The sequence below is a fragment of the Oreochromis niloticus genome, linkage group LG22 (genome assembly GCF_001858045.2).
Source record: "Oreochromis niloticus isolate F11D_XX linkage group LG22, O_niloticus_UMD_NMBU, whole genome shotgun sequence".
NCBI lineage: Eukaryota > Metazoa > Chordata > Actinopteri > Cichliformes > Cichlidae > Oreochromis > Oreochromis niloticus.
The window spans coordinates 26,596,756-26,616,482 of record NC_031985.2 but is presented as its reverse complement, the minus strand read 5'-3'; the positions used below and the strand labels follow the sequence as shown (position 1 = coordinate 26,616,482).

The window sequence follows — 19,727 nt, the reverse complement described above, 5'->3', positions numbered from 1 at the left end:
TCTGTATTTTTTTTTAAATGTCTTTATTGTTTAGTCTGTTGTTTATTCTTGACACTATAAAAATAAAATTATTATAATTTTTATTAATCTCATACTTGCACAGCCCCAGCATCTGACGCCCGAATACCCAGCAGAGTGTGTCCATCAGAGGGAAGGGCTCCTCTGGGCTCCAGGGGTTTGGTCTCAATTGAGCTGCAATCCACATGGAGGGAAGCAGCTCCGTGTTGGACACTGAGGGCCAACTTGTGCCAGTGCAGATCCATCAAGGCTTCCACTCCGTCTCCGGTGAAAACACAACCCACCAGGTCCGCTGAAGGGTTTGCCCCTCTGGCTCGAAAGGACAGGGTGCGATCTGGGCCGCTGACGTCTACGGAGAGCTGGGTTTTAGTTGGAGGCAAAGAACAGGATGAATGAGGTGGCATTGTACCAGTTAAACTCAAAATAATGCAAATAGGTAAAAAAAAAAAAAAGTAGTATATCTCAAAGTGTTTGACTGGCAGTGGCTTCAACAAAGTTTAATACAGTACGTACACGTGATTACCACCTAACAAACCTGTACAATTGACTAGCAAAGATACGGTAAAGGGGAAAGACATATTAATTACACACACAAGCAGTACAGCCAATCAATCACTGCTAATGAGGCGACTTGGCCTCCATCCATCATACACGCCAAGTATTTAAATCTGGCCTCCAACTCTTAGTGATTATCGGGACTCCGAGGGACTCCAGTGCTTCATCATGGAACACAAGTGAATAACAATGAAGGTGAATGAAAGAGGAGAGTGGGAGATGATCGAAAGAAGACTGACAAAGAGACAGGGAGCAAAAGAGAGGGTATCGGATGAAAAATACGAGGGGACAAAAGGCGTATGGAATGAAAGAGGGGGGAGAAAATTGAAAAGATGTCACAAGAGAAAAGAAATCGAAAGGGAAAGTGGATGACTATGCAAGAGAGAGATGAGCGGCGGAGAGAATGAAAAGACAAAAAAGTGAGAGGGATAAAAAGGTGAAAGATCAAGGGAGAAGCAAGTAATGAGAGAACAGAAGGAAAGAGAGGAGTGAGGGGGAGGAGAAAGTGTAAAACTGAGGAAATGATGAGTGAGCCGCACCTGTGGATATCCCTGCGCATCCGATATCTGAAAGAGGTAGATGGTGTCTCTCAAGGCAGCCTTCTTTAACGCCAGGGTGAAGACCAGAGTGAACTCCTCTGGCAGGCCATGGGGGAACACCTGGCTGGAGCACAGAAGTTCAGAAGGGTCAGATACAAGATACTCCTCTATTCACAGGAGCTGCAAACTGTGAAGCTGCACACAGAGAATGATTAAAGAGGGACTTCTCCAATTTTATACTAAAAGCTCATGGGGAGTGCTAGCCTCTCACACTTTAGAGAACTCACTGAGAACCAGTAACAAAAAGTATTTTTAAAAAATAAGAAAATAGCTAAACTACAAAGAGCTTGTGCTACAAACTAAAAACATCAAGTTTAAAGTTATAATGTGTTTTTGATGTTTTTTGGGGGCATTACTCTCTTTATTGGAGGAGAAATGAAAAAGGCAGAAAACACAGGCAAAGAAAAACTAGAATATTCACGGTTTAGGAGTCTATGAAGAATGAATAGAAAACTAAAACTACAGTCATATGTTCTCCCAGTGATTGCTAACAAAGATATTATGAAGTCATTCCATTGTTTTGGGAAATAGATTTGTATCCAGTGCTTTTGGTGCTCATCAGGCAGTAAAGGTTTGGATGTCTCAACTTCCTTTATATCAGATTTTGAGACACAAACAGTTCTTATCATTTGTATGCTGATGATTTTCTTCTTTATATCACTTTTAAGCCTCGATGTGTTTTAAAGCTTTAATTGCACGGAATTGTTTGAACTGTATAAAAGCCTGGATGTTATGTAATTTTCTTCAGCTGACTGAGAATAAAACAGAGATCCTTATGTGCACCTCTACCAGCCTAGTCCCCCAGGTCCTTAGAAATCTGGGTTCGCTCTCCTGTTATGTCCTGTTTATGTTATCTATTAGAGACCTGGGAATGACTTTTGATGAGAACCAGAAGTTAGGGTTGGTTTGAATGTTAAGGCTTTAGTTTGTTCTTGTTTTCATCATCGGAGAACTATAATACATTTTCATCCTATTATATCCAGATTCTCCAAACATTCTCACATGTCACCTCTGCTGATATTACTGCAATTGCTCTGCATCAAATTTAGAAATTAATTCAAAGTTCTGCTATTCACTTTTTAGGTTCTGCATAAAGTACCGACATGTATTAGCAAACTTTTAAAGCCATATGTCACCAGCAGGACTCTCAGGTGCTCTGATCAAGGCTAATCATCCATACTGAAATGTAGATTAAAAACTAAAGGTGATGGAGACATTGCAGTAGTGGCCCCCACTCTCTAGTATTCTCTCCCCTCCAGTTTATTTTCTGTGAGCTTATCTGTGTATGCATTCAAAGGCAGCTGAAGACTCATCTTTTTAAATTGGCATTTGGGTAGCATCCACACATTTTCTTTCATTTATCCGGGTTCCGTTCGTACGGGCAACAGCCTAAGCAGAGAAATCCAGACTTCCCTCATCCCAAATCTTCAAGTTCACCCAAGTGGTTCCCAACCCAGCTGAGAGTCATAATCTCTCCAGCATCCTGCATCTGCCTCAGAACAGGACAGAAGTCTCGCCTCACTTAGTAGTCGTCCAGAAGGCATTCCAGTCAGTAAGGTAAGGTAAAGACCATACAATAATAGAAAGGAAACCCCAACAATCAGATGACCCCTATGAGAAAGTACTTGGCAACAGTGGGAAGAAAACTCCGGCACAACCAGACTTAGCGAGGGGCAGCCATCTACCAGTTGGGGGTGATTGTCCCAAGTTCATGAAAACTGCTTGAGTCACTTAAACCTGCACCAGTCAAACAATAAGCTAATAATGGCTTCATGTGTGATGTAAAACCTGCCTTCTCAGGGGAAAACCTGCTGCTTAACCTTTTCAAGCCAACACATCTTGTGTACTATGTGGCCTCTGAGTGAACTGAAAATCTAACACGTGACGTGAAGTGTCACATAGAGCCCCCAAAACAGATAGTGGTCTAATAAGTCTTAGCAGATCTCTATAAATATATTCTCTATATGAATATGGAGGAACAATGACCTAAACTCATTGGCCAGTAAGGAGTTAGTTTGGAGAGCAGAAAAGGGAATGTAGTTACTGTACTGCAGTACCACTAAATAATTTGCATGCATAGAAATATTTATAGGTGTGTACACTAAGTGTATTTATGGGTTACGAATATATGTACCAGCCTACTGATGGTTACTGTGTGTTATTTGCAAAACACGTCTTCACATGAAGACAGTCAGTAACCAGAGAGTTGCCATCTCATTTAATTGGGCTTTTACTCGCAGGGACAAATCTTTGGGCTCATATATCTTTCCTTCACGTCCTCATGAGCACAGAGTAACAAAGTAATCCTGTGTGTGTTTGTGTATTTACACACTCCTGTGTGAGTCCTGTCCTTTTCCATGCATGTTTCCATTACGTTTCTATTTTTTTCATTTGTTTTTTTTTTTTTGCACTACACATTTTGTGACTGAAGTACAATGCAAAGCCCATGTGTTACCCTTTGGCATTAATTTTCATAGCAGATACAGTCCGGCAAGCCTCATCTCTCAGTTGCTGGTCAAGGGCACCTAAGCACATAAATATAATACACACACGCACACACACGCATTCACTGCTTGGAAGTGTGCAGATGTATTGAGAGATGAAGGAGCAGCTGGTTTCCCCTTCCTAGAAGTGGGGTGACAGTGATTTATAACTGAGGAAAGATCCAAGGGAAAACAGCCAACTACAGGATGTCAAAACAAAGCGAAGATGAGTGGAAGAAAAGGGTGATAAAGAAAAACACATGAAAGAAAGCGAGTAAAAGATGAGAGAGTAGAAAACTTACAGCAAATTTCTTGGTACAATATGAAAATGCATGAGAATTTGCCTTTAACTAATCCGCACATAGGTAGAGATAATATATAGGAAACTCTGGGGTCGACACAGCTTGTGGAAATGAAATGGAAAAAGCACACGCAAGAAAAAGAAACAGACAGGGAAATGGAGAGGAGAGACAGAAAATCCAATGTTGAGAACATAGTTGTTTTGCTGTCGATTAGTGACATGAGCTGCAGGGCACAAAAGCACTCATAGTACTGAAACTATTGACTTTTAAGTTGGAAGTACTGCAACTTGGCCTATTATGTTCAGGGTCAGACATATACACACAAACATGCAACGGGGAGATAAATCACTCACTGCGGGGCCCAGCAGATTCAGATCGAGACTCTTCTAACTCTGAGAGAAAGTTACTTGTTAAAAAAACAGAAAAGAGAGAGAGAGAGAAAGAGAGAAAGAGGAAGGCGGCAGAAGAAAGTCTCTGTGAGCCAGAGAGGCACAGGGGAAGATGGGAAGAGGAAATCTAATGTTGAAATAGCAGATCTCTGGTTTAAGATGAGAATATCACCTGGAGAGGAATACAGACACCCTTGCATTGGGTTCTAACTGTGCTGGAATCAATTGCTTTCAGTGGAGAGGACTTCTATCCCTGATGGTATTATACACAACTAAACGTAAGGAATTTTAAACAGCTAGAACCTGACGCACACACACAAAAAGGGAAAAAGCACAATTTCAAGTTATAGCGGACATATAATGTTACTTTTCCCTTGAATGCTAACGTTAGCATGCTTGAATTTCCACAATGACAATGCTTGCATGCTGATTTTACAACTGAAGCTGATAGGAAAATAAAAAAATAAAAGCTATCACAATCCTTCTTGAGAGGACAGTTAATATATGATTTAAATTTCATCAATTCCATTTATCCGTGAGTGGAGAGTTTTCTTTCAGAACCACAAATGTCAGTGTCTTGCGTTAGCTGAAACGCCAGGGGATTACCAACATCTTTAGGATTGATCCTCTGGGCACCTTGGCTGCCTCTACAAATTTGTATCAGATGATATGTCAGTCAATTTGACAGCTGCCAGACATTTCACTAAAAGCAAGATACGTCTTCCTGCTGGTAGAGCTAGAGGGTAAACCAAGGTGATCAGTGGAGCAATTAGAATATATTCTCTGGAGACCACAAATGTCTGTAAAAGTTTACAGCAATCCATCCTGTAGTTTCTGAGATGTTTTGGTTCAGACCTAAGCGGTGGAACAACCAAACAACATACTGAATAACTGACAGACACTGACATCCCCAGTGGCAGGTGGATAGCACTGCTAATAAATTATGTTCCAGAGCCCCGCCCCCATTTGGAAAAATGAAATTTAAGCTGCTGCAGAAAGTTTGATTTCGAGAAGAGAAAAAAGATAAAATCGTACACAGTAAGAGTGTTACGGAGAACAACAGCTATAAGTATACATGTCTCTCCTTACTGAGTTATCCCAAATCTGCCTTTTTTCTTCAAAAATACAGCTGCTACTTATCTTTGCTCTTTTGCTCTTTCCTGAGCCCCATCACTTCAATCTCTTGATCTTAATACTGTAAATTTGTAACTACTTTCTTTTTAATAAGAGCAGCATCAATTTTTAAATTAAACTACAAATTGTACCACTCCTGCTGGGTGATGGTGAGTCTCAAATTCGTTAAACGCATCTCATTTCTGACTTAACAAGCTTCCACCATGGCCTCTTTCCATAACATTACAAAAGGACTTCTATACACTGGAGCAGCATAACAGCAACCACATTATATTTCTCTGAAATTAAAATGCGTGTGACCAGCTGTGACTGGTGCCCATTTCACTGTCAGCAGACAGCTGAGAGAGGCGGCAGACGAGTAGCTTCGTCTGTCTGTCACTCATTTGCATTTGCTTGGATTAGCCCGGGATACAAAGCAAAACACCACTTTCCAATTACAGAAAACACGTCCTTCACTTGAGTCGGCCTCACAGGCAATGAATTAAAAAGCCGTGTGAGTGACAGCGAGTCGGAGCTGGATGTGCGTTGTTTGTTACTTAGTTTTACAAACACCCCGTGCAGCCTGACCTTGCATGAAAAAAGGGGTCAAATCTAACGCAAGATGCCACATCTATGCAGGGCAACACACATACTGTATGCTTGCAGGGACACACAAATACTGTACTGCGAAAAGTCTTGAGACACACCTCATTTCGTCATATTTTGCCAGAACAATGGTAAATAGATGCAGTTATGTATTAAACTACTTCTTCAGCAAGATGGAAATAAAGCACATGAGGAAGAAAACAGTGGTTGAACAATTCTAACAAGTTTGAAAATCGATATTTCGTATGGCCACCTTTATTCTTCGACACAGCCTGAACTCTCTTTAAGCTTTCTCGTAATTTCTTTAAGAAGGCTTCAGAATAGTTCTCCGGGCTTCTTGAAGGACATTTAAAGCTCTTCTTTGGATGGTGGCTGCCTTTTGTTCCATTCCCTGTCAACATGATCCCACACTGTTTAAATAATGTTGAAGTCTGAGCTCGGGGGACATTAATCCATGACTGATAGGCTTCCAGTGTGTTTTTTCTATCCAGGTTTTACAGTAGTGGCAGTGCGTTAGTGATCACCACCATACTGAAAAATGAAGCTGTTGCCAAAGAGACGCTTTCTAGATGGATTTGCATGACAGATCAACCCCTGGGCCACGGACTGGTACCAGTACTGGTCCGTGAGTCATTTGTTACCGGGCTGTGAGAGTTGAGGCTCGGGTGTGAAATTCATGGTTTACAGGATTTTTATCAGTTTTTAGTGTTATTTTTTTATCGTTTTTATCGTTAACTCGGTTTCCCTGGGTCTTTTCCCGTGTGTTATGAATAAATCGTCTTTTTGGGTACCGGTACAGGTTTTATTTTGTTGTATTTAACCACGACACCTTAAAGGCCAGTCCGTGAAAATATTGTCAGACATAAACTGGTCCGTGGCGCAAAAAAGGTTGGTGACCACTGCTATAGATGATGATTTGAAACTTAGATTCATCACTCCACATAACCTGTTGCCACTGAGTTTCAGTCCAGTTCTCCTATAATTTGACTTTAAGATACTGTTCTTCCGCAGTAGTTAGTTCTTCATGCCTGCTACTTCTTCATTTGTTCGAAATTTTTCAAATTTTCTCAGATTTTGTTAAGAACACGTTGCTGAAATATGGCAAGCTTTTGGGCTAACAGCTCTTTGGGAATTACCTTGTTGTTGCCAAAGTACTCGGCTGTACTTTTATGCCTGTCAGAGCATGTTATCTTTGACATTTTTTGTAGATTCGACTAGAAATGAGAACAAATTATGTGTTTTGCAACTGCATACTAACTTAGTGTCAAAAGAGTATCTTTTTGATAATTTATCTGGTATGTGTAGACACAACACTGATTCATTCCTTAAGTGCATTTTTTGCGCTTAAATGATTCATAGATTTGTGTTAAGTGGTTTAACAAACCAAAGTTATTCCTGAAAAAGTGTGAAAAAGCAGCAAATGACCAAAGAAAAACAATCGTGAAGGTTTGTTCTGATATTCTGATTTGCTCTCATTTATTGGCTGGATTTAACCCTTAACTACATCCTTTAAAGTCTTGTGCACTCGCACTCTTCTTTTCTAAATGTTGGTAACCTGTTCAAAAATCGAGTTGAATGCAGGTTAAAGTCATGAGCAAAAAAAATTATACAACCAAATAACAAAGGAGAGAATTAGCATTCGTAGCCATTAGACAATATTTGATCTAGACTTTCTCAGATTTGATTTAATCGTTTAGAGAACCTCATAAATGACAGTGTGTTCTATGTATAGAGCAATGCAAGCAAAATGAAAGGTACCCAGAAGGCAAAGCTGATGTGCTAACATTGATTATTTGCTGTCTCTGTTAAAAAGAAGTCGCCCAGGTAGCGTTCTTCACTGATAAAACTGACAGCGGAGCTCTCGGTGGCATCAAAATTTCAATAATCACAAAATCCCAAACCAGCAGCAGAGAAGAGATGGCGTTCCCATCCTTTCTTTGTATGGTTAGAGGCAAAACAAAAACATCTTGGTATTTCCTCTTTGGCTCCTAAGATGCTGATTTCCCAAGAAGTGACAGTTGTTTTTTTCATTTTTTCTCGCCCCTTTTTCATAAGTACGACTACTCTCCAAGTCTGTGACAAACAATATATGTGACACTTTTAGAACAAAACGTCTCAACCGAAAAGAGTGTTTTGTAGACAGATTTATCGGGCCTTTCAAGTGAGCGGAGCTCACGGCTCGCAGCGCTGGACAGAGTGATAAAATACTGCGCGCTGACCCAATTGGCACGTTGTGAAAAACTGCTTTATCGGTGGGCAGAGAGAAGCTCATCCAGCCGGAAAAACAGCCAGCACAGAACTCTAATAAGCAATTTTCACACAATTCCAAACACAGTCTACACCCGACTGCTGTGTAATAACAACGTGAAAACCCCGAGAAGGCATAATTACACCATGTCAAGCTGCAAAAAGCACAGAAGGGAGTGAAGCCATGAGTTGCTGCATTTTATGGCTGCGGGTCTCTTCATGCAGAAACAAGTTAAGAACAAGCTGCCCAATACGGCCTTTAAAATCTTTTTTTTTCTGTTTTCAGCCAACTGTGGCCCACCTACTAATTAAGACGTCACTCTTATAGTTTCTGTTCAGGCAAATAAGTCATGCATTTCATTATGAAAGCTAGTTATAATAAGTACATGCGGTTGCAAGTGGAAAACCAACAAGCTGTTACAGCCCAGTTTACAAGCCAGGGTTGGTGGTGAGGGAAATGAATGGGTATTTCTGGAAATGCAATCACAGCTTGACCCACGGCATACAGATCGCCAAGATTCTGCTTTTTTTCTCCTTTTCCTTTTTTTTTTTAAACACACTGGACTGCGCTGACATGTTGAGTGAGAGTTCAGAGGCTGAAGAGCCGAGGGTTTTCAGTTTCTCTGCCGTCCTCTTTGTTCAGATATGACATGGAAACAGAGAGCCCGTCCACACAGGCCTCCAGAAAGCTGGAAAACCTGCAGAACTTCACTAATTCTTTCTCAGTAAAACATCCCCAGCAATCTAAAGCTCCACACTGCATGCTCGTGCGCGGGTTTGTCCGCAGGTGCGTGGAGAAACTGATGAAACAGATGTACAGCGGACTTACTCGCTGGGTCGTAAGAGTGCAGTCTTGCCCAAGCGAAGGATGACAGCTCCTCGAGGGTTACGGATCTTCTTGACATCTTTGCTCTTCAGCAGGGAAAATCGCCTCACCAGATTAAAACCTGCAAAGGGTAAGGCATTCGTGAGCAGCCACACCAAATAAAAGTCACATAACAGCATGTGTGTTTGGAGCTCGTCTATTAACCGGTGATGTTGGTCCTGGCGCTCTGGGGAAACTTCCAGTCCTCCACTTGTAAGGACGGGCACTGCACATCTGAAATGCAAGGGGGAAAAAAAGAAATTAAAAAGGGGGGTATCTAATAAGTGAAAAACCTCGACACATACTGTAAGACAAGCATGTAAAGAAGTTGGTTCAGAAGCTTTGTCAAATATAACCTCTGACACTTATTACTGAGTGAAACGGACAGAGGTTTTGTTTAAAAAAAAAGAGAGTCAGCAGCTTCAAACATATATACATTTGAGAGTAGCAGAAATATTGATCTGGTGGAAGGAGAATGGGAGTTGGTGGGGGTGAAAGAGAGTCCGAACGAAAAAAGAAAAAAAAAATACAGTGTAAAACACAGAGAAGAAGATGAAATGAGGGCAAAGCTATGCCGAGTGGAACACAAGCCAGCCTGACAGGTTGTCTCGCACCAAGCTTGTCTGTCGCGGTTGCCTCCGTTTGATGGATGTGTTCTCACCCTGTCAGGGGAGGTTGCAGAGAAAAGTGTTGCCTGTCAGAGCGGACTGCCTGACTACAGGGAGGTGGGGGGTGGGGGGGGGTGGGGGGTGAGATGTGCAGTGAAACCGGGCAAGCACAGGTAGACGTGGACCCTGTGAAATGCTATGATCCACCCTTAATTGATCTCTTTGGGGCCAAGGAGCAAGACATTCTGCTGGGCTCAGTTTTGAGATTTTTCTTTTATTATGACTGCAGATAATACGAATGCGATACCCTGTTTTAATACAAAACTACCTCTTTTGCTGATTGGTTTTCAAAATCATTCACGTGTGCCGAAACTCAGGATGAGAGATTTTAGTTTCTGCCCCATCAATCAGAAGGATGGTCATATTTGACAAACTTAAAGACTATTTTTACTTGACAAAATAACTGTATTCCATTAAAATGTTGCCTTTTTGATATAGCTGGACGTCTTGTAAGTCCCTATTTAAAAGCACGTGTAGAGATAAAGATGAACGACTTCAGAAGATGATGTGCTTTTTCAATCGCTTATTCAGGGAAAAACATCAACAGAAGTAAGACTCTCTACAAATGTAATTACCCCCCTGGCTTTAAAAGCTAGCATTGCCCACTTCAGTAGAAATAACTCTGCTGCAATTTGCATAATTGCACACCAGTCTCTGACACCTTGCTGAAAATATTCTTTCAGCTGCAAGACGTTTGAAGGGTTTCTTTTCTTTGCATATATTGCTGCTTACAAATCACTCCATAACATTTTAGCAGCTTTCAGATATGACGTTGACTAGACCGTTCAAGAAGCCTTCATCTGACCAATTACTTGACGGATTTGTTCATGTTCTTTGGCTCGTTAACTCTTTGAAAGGTCACGTTCAACAATCCAGTTCAAAATTCACCTCGTCATTAATATAGCAGGCCTTGTCCCTGAGGCAGAAAAACAACCCCAAGCCATGACATTTCCACCACCATGCTTCAAAAAATGAACTTTTACTGTCAACAGATTCTAGCAACTTCAACTGCAAAGCAGCAACTGCGGAGGTGTTATGTCCAAAAGAATTTATACCACTAAATTGTGTAGCAAGCCAATGTGTTGTGGCGAATTTCTGCACTAAGAAGTTGTTAAATGCGGAAGTTGTGACAGGGAGGGTGAAAGATGTAATATTGCACCTGATTAATGCAGCGCCATCCGCTAACTGTGTGGCACATACAGAACAGCCATTGAGGTAGCTGCACTAAGGAGACAGCAGGGAGTTTAGGAAAAGGCTGATGGTGTATTGTTGTTACCCTGCCTTTAAGAATGCAAAACATCTTGGACAAGTTGAAATCCCGGTGTCAGAGGTCAAGTTTTCTAAAAATCTTGTGAATGTGATTACTCGAGAACATGGACTTGTAGGATCTCCAATAAATCTTTACTTTCTCAAAAAAACAGTTGAATTTTTACAGATTTGGCTACAGATATTTAATATAATAAAAGATATTTAATTGTAAATGGTTTAATGGTATGTAGGAGCACATAACTAAAGACTAGGTGCTTCTTCTGAGGAGGAGTTTAACTGGAGGACTGGTCTTTGTTTCTATCACCTAACAGGAAGACAGAGTAGAGGCTGAAGGCCTGTTTACACCACAAACTATTTCTTGGAGACGTCTAGAAACTGCTGATCTTACATTGCCGGTTCTTATATAGTGCTTTTCTACTCTACTTGAGTACTTAAAGCTCATTATACAACGTCTCATTCACTCATATATTCATACAAGCGCTTTTTTTTACATTTTAAGTGCGTTCTGTTTAACATAGACACTCTGTTGACTGCATCGGGAAGAACTTTGGGGTTCAGGAACTTCACCAAGGATACTGGCATGCATACTGGAGCAGCCAGGGATCGAACCACCAACCTTAAGGTCTTCTGATCATATTAGTCCTGGGCAAATCAGCATCTCTGCTATTCATGTGTTCTTTTTTCTTTTTGCAAGCTTTTTTGTGCTTTATGCACCATTATGTTATGGAGTCTATAATGGAAATTATAAAAGGAAATTTTGGTTGACTTTTGGTTTTGCTAATTCATAGAGAAAACAAGTTCAAATATACTGCAAAAGCAGTCTCAGAAAAAAAGTGCCCCAAATTCCTGACTTTAACTAATTTAGTTACATTTACATTTGCCATGCTATTTTGTTACATAAAAATGTTCGATGTATTGGAATCTGGTCAAATGAAATGTACTTGATTGGTACTCAATTTAGACCAAGCACATGTTCCTTAATCATGAATTGCTTTCAAAAATCTCAAAATTATTGCTTCATGCTTATTAAAAGTGAAGAATTTTTATTCAGTGTAGGTTGGATACGTTATTCCTTTTTAGGTAAGGAACCTTTTGCTATCATTAAGGAAACTCAACCATTTATATTAATGTCAGTAAAACTGACATTAACACAAAGTTCAATTTTCCAGAGCTGCACAACAAACAAAGATGTAAGAGTTTAATCACATTAAACAACACAGCAATACTAATCTTGTGCAAATAGGGCCTTACTCTCTGGAGTCCTAGGGAATGTCTTTTTGATGAAACGGGCAGCGCGCTTCAGGGAGTATTGCCTTGAAGCGTGCAATCCGAAGATACTGTGTATGTTTCCAAGCAAAATGCAGCTTTATCAAGGCTCACAGCAAAACGGGGTGAAATAGAGGAATATAATTCCTCGAATAATAACAACCAACCAACTTTAATCAAGACCCTGGAATTTAATTTCACGGAGGCCAGCTCAAAAAAAAAGAGAAAAGAATTAAATCCCTTTTAGCTGTTCATCACTTTTTCACTTTCTATCAAGATCATCACTTTACGCAGTGCAGTTTTTTGCCCAGTTTTGGTTCCAAAATACAAATGACTGTACTGCAAAGCGCAGCACATTTTGTCCCGTGAGCCCCCCACCAGTGTGTCATTTTCTTATTGCTGTCAACAAATACAAATCAAGCCGCGGAAAAGAGATGTCATGCAGCAATGTTGCGGCACGCTAAGAGAGGCTTGAGATTAAAAGTAAAAGAAATCAGACGTGTTGGAGGTGACTTCCGAACATCGGATCCGGTGGAGAAGGTATCGAGCGCTGCTTCAGAGTCTTCTCAGCCCTCTGATGTTGTCACTCATTCTTAAATCCTGCCTTCGCACCCTCTCTCGCTCGCACAGTCACACATGCTGTATTCATAATTTGAATTCTCCATCCTGAAGCCTAATCTGCCAACTCAGCACAAAGTGCACTGTGCAGCCTCACAAGCACACACACGCATATCCACACACACACAGAAAGAGTGTATCTTTATATCTCCCACTGAGAGTTTTTTTTTTTTAAGTCAAGACATGGTATGATCTGCTTTTTGTTGCTGCTTGGGCTGCTTTCTTTTTTTCCCCCCTTTCGCTTTTTGCGTGGGGGTTGGTTTCATCACTGCCGCAGTTCCATCAGACGGAATAGAGATGAAGGCTTTGTCAGGTGTGGAGTGGAGAGACCCTGGCTGCAGGCAAACGGGCAGCACAATAAAAAGTTAAACAGCGCAATAGAGGAGAAGGTGGAGAGATGAGGAGGGAGGAACAAAGGAGAGCAGAGAGAGAAAAAAAGAGAAAGTGGAAACATAACAGGTAATGTAAGGTGTGAAGTGTCACTTCAGGAAAAGCAACTTAGCCCACTACACCCAGACCAGCACTCCCCAGGCTATAGTTTGCTTTTTCTGAGGTAACACTAAGAATAGCTAAATGTATTATATTGCAAGATAAAGAAATTAAGTTTGAAGGGGCGTCTTTTAGGATTAAAAAAATAAGCTTTTATCTCTCCTGTGACAATTTTAGGATACCTAAGCTTCACGGGCATGCTCAACTTTCAGCATGCTTAAAGCACAACAGCCTTCAGCAACTTAGAATTTGAGTAAAAAGAAACCCTAAGTAGAGCATATAGATTAGAGACGTATAGATCTAACGTGTTCGTTTCCAACCCTGTCCCTCCTGGTGACTCCCACTACAAATCTTAGCATCTTTAACTCTGCCACCTCCACTCAGCCTTCTGTCTTTTTGTCAGTACCACTTCCAAATTCTTTCTCACTCTTTCTGCTATCCGTCTGCCACAAATCAACCTCGACACTCATCTCCACCCACTCCAACCTGCCTGCACTCTCTTCTTCACCCCTCTTGTGTTCTGTCGATTGCTTTGAACGGTTGAAGTTAGGTATTTAAACTCATCCACTTTCACTACCTCTACTCCTTTTTTCACCATTTCCCCTGCTTCCCTCCCACACGTGCATTCCTCTTTTATCCAGTGCATACCTCCACTTCTCCAGGCTCCCCCTACTCTCACTACAGGTCATGTCAATGCCATCTGCAGACATTAAAGTCTGCAGAGACTCTTACCTGACCTCGGCTATTAACATGTCCAACACCTCTGCAAATAAGAAACAGCTCTGAGCTGATACCTGCTATAATCCCACCCCCATCTTCAACCTGTCACTCCTACTGCACACCTCACTGCTGTCTCGTTGTCCTCATCTATATTCTGCACCACCCTCACATACCTCTCTACCACCTCTGACTTCCTCATGCTCCACCAAAGTTCCCCTAGAGCCATAAAGACAATGCACCTCCTTATGAACTCTGTATTTTTCGATCAGTCATCATATCCACAGTGTTCTTTCTTAGCATGAATTAATGTTATTTATATGTTAGCAAACTAGGACTAAGGCACTTGCAAACAACTATCTTGACAGGTTTCTGAATTATCGACATTTCACTATACTGCGAATATAGTATGCTAGCGGTCCATATGGTCATACTGGAAGTTGACAACCAGTTTCTAGGCCTGTGTGACTGAGTCCTTACATAATTCAAAGTCACCATAGAGCAAATGAGTTATCTTCCTCTCTGCTACTGGCAGCACTAAATTGTGCTAGCTGTGTCCTGATTGCATAATGTAAAGATTTTTAACTTGCTAACTTGAAGCTCTAACATGCTAACATATTAGCATTAGCATTACACTAATAACAACTAAGGCTGCTAAAGTTAAAGCTAACAGAGTCTATAAACTGTTCAGTGCTTTAAAAATCTTTCAACAAAGAGAACGTAACACCCTTTCCAGAACACATACACTGGGAGAGGCTTTTCTCATGACTCACAGCTAGGAGAGTGTCCATTCTAAACATGCTTATTAGCAACGCAACCTCAACCTCACCCTCACCCTATAGGTCCTAAACAAGTAGATCAAATCACTGGTTAGACACATACAGAAATTCTTTGATTTACTATGAGGGATTATTAGGCTAATGGATAGGCTAATTTATGGATAGCTCTCTAATAATAAATGCAGTATTCCAGATAAAAGGATGAGGAGGGGGAACAAACGCTGTTATTTTGAGGTAACTAGTTAAACATTATTGCTATAAATGCTGTGCATACTTTCTAAACTGTTTGATCTGCACTTTCATTCAAGGAAGAAACAAACTACTTCCACATAACTCAAAGGATCGATGATTTTTTAGTGGACTGTAGCATACTCAGGCAGTTTGGCAGTGGACCCACTACGGAACTTGAACCCCATTTCGTCTCAAGCTGTGATCAAATGAAAGCATTTGCTTGTTGACAAGCTAATTAGCACAAAGTATGACTGCCACTCCAGGATCCTGCTAGTAGCTGCATGTAGCCTTAAAGAGATTGGATGGTCTTGGCTGGGTTCACTTCCTCTTTGATGGGTTGTGTTTGAGCCTTGCCAAAGCAGGTAATGATACTACACTGGCAGTCACAGAGCACACTGCTGAGCGTGTTCCCCTCAGGTCTCCGCATTGCCAAAGATAAAAATTCAAGACATGTAAAGGTCTTTAGTGAGGTAAAACTCTACTTTTTGATGTATACATGCTTACACTTAGCTTGGAGGGTTAAAAAGTACAAACGTGTCAGGCAAGGATCACACCTGGATGATTTAATATTCCAAATATACAGACAGTGAGAAAATTCAAATGCAAGTTTAGGCTCATACCCTTGAGGCATTCATTATGACACGGAACTATGCGTAAGTGCACAGTTATTCACTCAACTTTCACCGACCTGCTATTATATTTCAGCAAAAATAAGTTACATTTGACCTTTTTTTGCATTGTGAGTGATATTTAACAAACTTTCAAAGGTTAAAGTAGCAGTGGCCTTATCTACCAGGGCCTCATTGTGGTCAGGCCTGTGTTTTAGTTTTGTCTTCTGAGCAGCAGAGACTTGGCAGGGTACTTTCTTCGGAGGAAGGAGGTCACAAGTCTGCTCACGGTGTCAAGAGTATGTGCTGTGTGGTTTGGAATAAGAGATCGCGTGGTGCTTATTGAATGTGCCTTACAATGTGGCATTGCAAGATAATTGGACCAGGCTGCTGATCAGCAGAAAGTCAGGCTCAGAGGTAGTCTTCCACTTCCTCGGTCGATTAAAGACATGGAACATATAGGAAGCAAAGAGACATACTGGGTGATGTATTTGATAGTCTAACACAATAAATGTACAGTAAACCTGTAAGGAAAGAGCTAAATGATGGTGGTAATAAAAAAAAATATAACAAAAAATGACAGAGGGAGACGATGTGCGTCTTACTTGCCCTGTCGGGCAAACGAGCCAGACGATAGAGAGCATTCCTGGTTATTTTCCAGAGATAAAATTGCAGTACAGAGGAGTGGAAAGACTTAAAACACAGCACTGCGGGGAGATGAGCTCACTCATTTTCCCCTTGTAGGCCTCTGGCTCATCTTCATATGCTCTCACAAGTACACACACACACACACACACACACAGATATAAACTGAATCATGACGCAGATTTACACGCTATGCACAGCAATAAACCCAGACAATTCAGATTAAATAATGTTTGGCATCCTGTACGTGCATGTGCGTAAAGAAATGTGAAAGGTAAATAATGACTATTATGATCATATCCGTGCATTGTTCAGTACTTGAACGTAATCCAGTATCCCACTGCTTTCTTAACTCCCCCTTGCAGAACACAGTTAAACAATCAGGGCTCGAACTACAAACTAGCCCAGCAGTCACATTCTGAATGGCCCCTGGAAACTTCAACTTCACTGGATGCACAAACAGGCTCAATTTTATAAGGTGATCAGCAATGGATACTCCCTAATGTGGTGCTTTAATGATGGTGCAGTGTCTAACACATCTGTTTAAAATCCTCCTTATGTGTCCAGTATCTGTTGAATGTGAAAAGCATACAGTTCACATTCACATTTATGTGCTAAAAATTAGTTTGCATCACAGGATATAGGGGACCACTCAGAATATCTCAGCACTGATTTTAAGGACCTATAGTATAACAGCAAAATAGTCCTAACACAGTAAAAACCGGCAAGTAGGCATGACACAAGGAAGAAAGATATTGTCAATACTTTATGGTGAAGAATGTCAGCATTTTGACTTTAACTATGTGGACTCTGCTGGTTAGACTCTAGTACTCCAGCTTGACTATTCAACACTAGTTTTACTTAAACCTGCTTTCCTGCTGCAATGTCAGGAAATTACCAGCAAGCAGTGATTTGGACGAGTCAGAGGAATTGTGTGTGTGCATGTGACGCTTGCTGGGACTAAGTATTATTGCTGCACTTGAGAAAGCACTTTCTTTCAACCACTGGAGGGAAGGACTCAGGGGAGCTGCGAGCTGACTCAGTCTCATCTAAAATGCTCCGACTAGGGCCTCCCAAGGGGGTCCCACTCCTCCACAAAGTTCCCTTCAGAGCTCAGCCAGCTATGGAGAATTGCTTGGCCCCCCAAGTGATATCACAGATCCGGGCCCGAGAACATACTGACAGTGCGATAAGGGAGCACGGCAGTTGAAAGCAAAATAAAGAAAGAAAGAAACGAGGAAAGACATTTCTTCACTCTTGCTTGTTTTCTGGGGTTTCTGTGTCCTTCTCACACACTTTACGCACCTGGTTACACGTGGTAACACATGCACGTTCTCCCTGACACCGACAAACAGTCGAGCTAGCGTTTCATCATGCATGCAAACATGTTTCTTCTATACAACTACACAACCACAAATGACTGACGGATCATAAAGAGGAACAAAACCGCACATGGTAAACACACACGCCTCTTTGCCACAGCCTGACCACGCAGCTACCAAAAGCCACCAGCGTCGCACACGCAGGGTGTAATTACGCTCTTTTCTGTGTTGCCTTGGGGCCTTCATACTTACAGGGCACATACCCACACAGACAGACACGTGTCAGAGGATTCACATCCTGTTTACAACTTTTTTTAATAGTATTGCTTTAGGCAATAAAGGCACATCTTTGCAACTTCACTGTCATTTTAACATTTAAATGAACTGTTAGAAAAAGAAAGAGTTTGAGGGCAACGTGTTCCTTTTTGTGACCTTTAATATTCAGTAGCATTTTGTTCACAGCTTGTACAACAGGAAAACTTAATAAATAAGAAGGATACAAAAAGAGCTCCACAAAAGATATGCACTTGATTTTCTTTTTGTACAGTCAGTACCCATTTGGAAAAATAAAAGAGAGAAAAAACCTCTCCAGTGCACTCGTTCACTGTTGAGCTCAATGGGACATTCTGTCCATGCAAGCTGAGCCTAAAGCTAGTATCTTGTTAGTTTAATTTAGCTTTGCAAAAGCAGCAAGCTTACTTACTAGCTTAATATTTATTTAGGTAACAGGTAAGCTTTTATCTAACCACTTTTATTTAAGCAAACTGTGAATTATTTCCCAACAATATCTGAATCCTGATGATTAACACCTGACTGATGTATCGGCAGGCCGATATTATCTGCCGATATTAGCTATTAGCAAACCTGTTAGCATCAATGAAAAACCAACTGAAAATTATGAAAATAATTTAATTAATATGCAGACTAAATTATAATCATAAAAGCTCATTTGAAAAGTAACGAAGAGACAGGGAAACATCATTAGAGCAAGCACAAAAGGCAGAAATCATTACAAAAAGGGTTTAGGTTAGCATAAATAAGACAGCACAGTTTGTTTCTTAGATTTACAGTGTCCATGCTTTTTTATGCACAGGCACAAGAGGGCGCACTCCTGTTTTAGATATTTTTCTTATTATTTTCTTCTTTTTTTGTTTTAAATTGAATTATTCCTTTTGTTAAACAAAACATTGTTCAAAATTTTACATTTCATTATCTAAGCAAGTAAATAACTAGGGTTTACATCTTCTGGAAAGGCTTGACTTACCTTGTTCAGACACCAGAGGGTCACACGATCCAAAGCCGATGGCCAGTAGAGCCAGAGAGGAGCAGAGAAGCCACATGGTTCCACTCCTCCAAAAACACCACCTCACCTCACCCCAGCCACCAGCTGATGGATGAACAAAGAGAAAAAGGGAAAGTCAAAAAAGTCAAATCCCTCCTTCATTCTGTCAACATCCCACCCAGTCTGCTCACTCTGCCGACAGCTGTGCATTATGCTTGACTCCTAAATAGACGTTGATGTATATTTATGAGTCAGTCACAGTTGATGTGTTAATTATGTAGTATGATGCGGGCTTTGTTAGTGGCATATGAATTAACCAGAATGGTCCTCATTAAGTTGTGTAACTCTATAAAGTCTGATCATAGTCATTATCATGTCCATCTGGTTGGCCTTTGACTGGGCAGCTGCTACACAAACTCTGACACATACATGTGAATACATATACATTATATATATATATATATATATATATATATATATATATATATATATATATATATATATATACACACATATATATATATATATATATATATAGGAGTTACATTTAAATGCAGCCACATTTGACTATAAGCACATGCGCTTATTGACGCAAACAAAACCGGCAGCATATGCAAAACAACAAAAAATGCACATGAAAGCAAAATGATTTACAT

The 19,727-nt window shown here is 40.7% G+C and overlaps 1 protein-coding gene across 3 annotated transcripts in view; it reads right to left on the bottom strand.

Moving 5' to 3' along the window:
* col16a1 (collagen, type XVI, alpha 1) overlaps positions 1-19,727 on the bottom strand; it is a 75,427-nt gene that overhangs the window by 49,879 nt on the left and 5,821 nt on the right. For all 3 annotated transcript variants that reach the window (XM_005453865.4, XM_005453868.4, XM_005453867.4), the window contains exons 2-6: positions 19,054-19,176; positions 9,343-9,411; positions 9,142-9,259; positions 1,113-1,236; positions 96-377 (exon numbers count right to left, since the gene is read on the bottom strand). In XM_005453865.4, coding sequence (XP_005453922.1) covers positions 96-377; positions 1,113-1,236; positions 9,142-9,259; positions 9,343-9,411; positions 19,054-19,129 — 669 coding nt within the window. In that variant the 5' untranslated portion in view covers positions 19,130-19,176. The remainder of the gene's footprint in view (positions 1-95; positions 378-1,112; positions 1,237-9,141; positions 9,260-9,342; positions 9,412-19,053; positions 19,177-19,727) is intronic.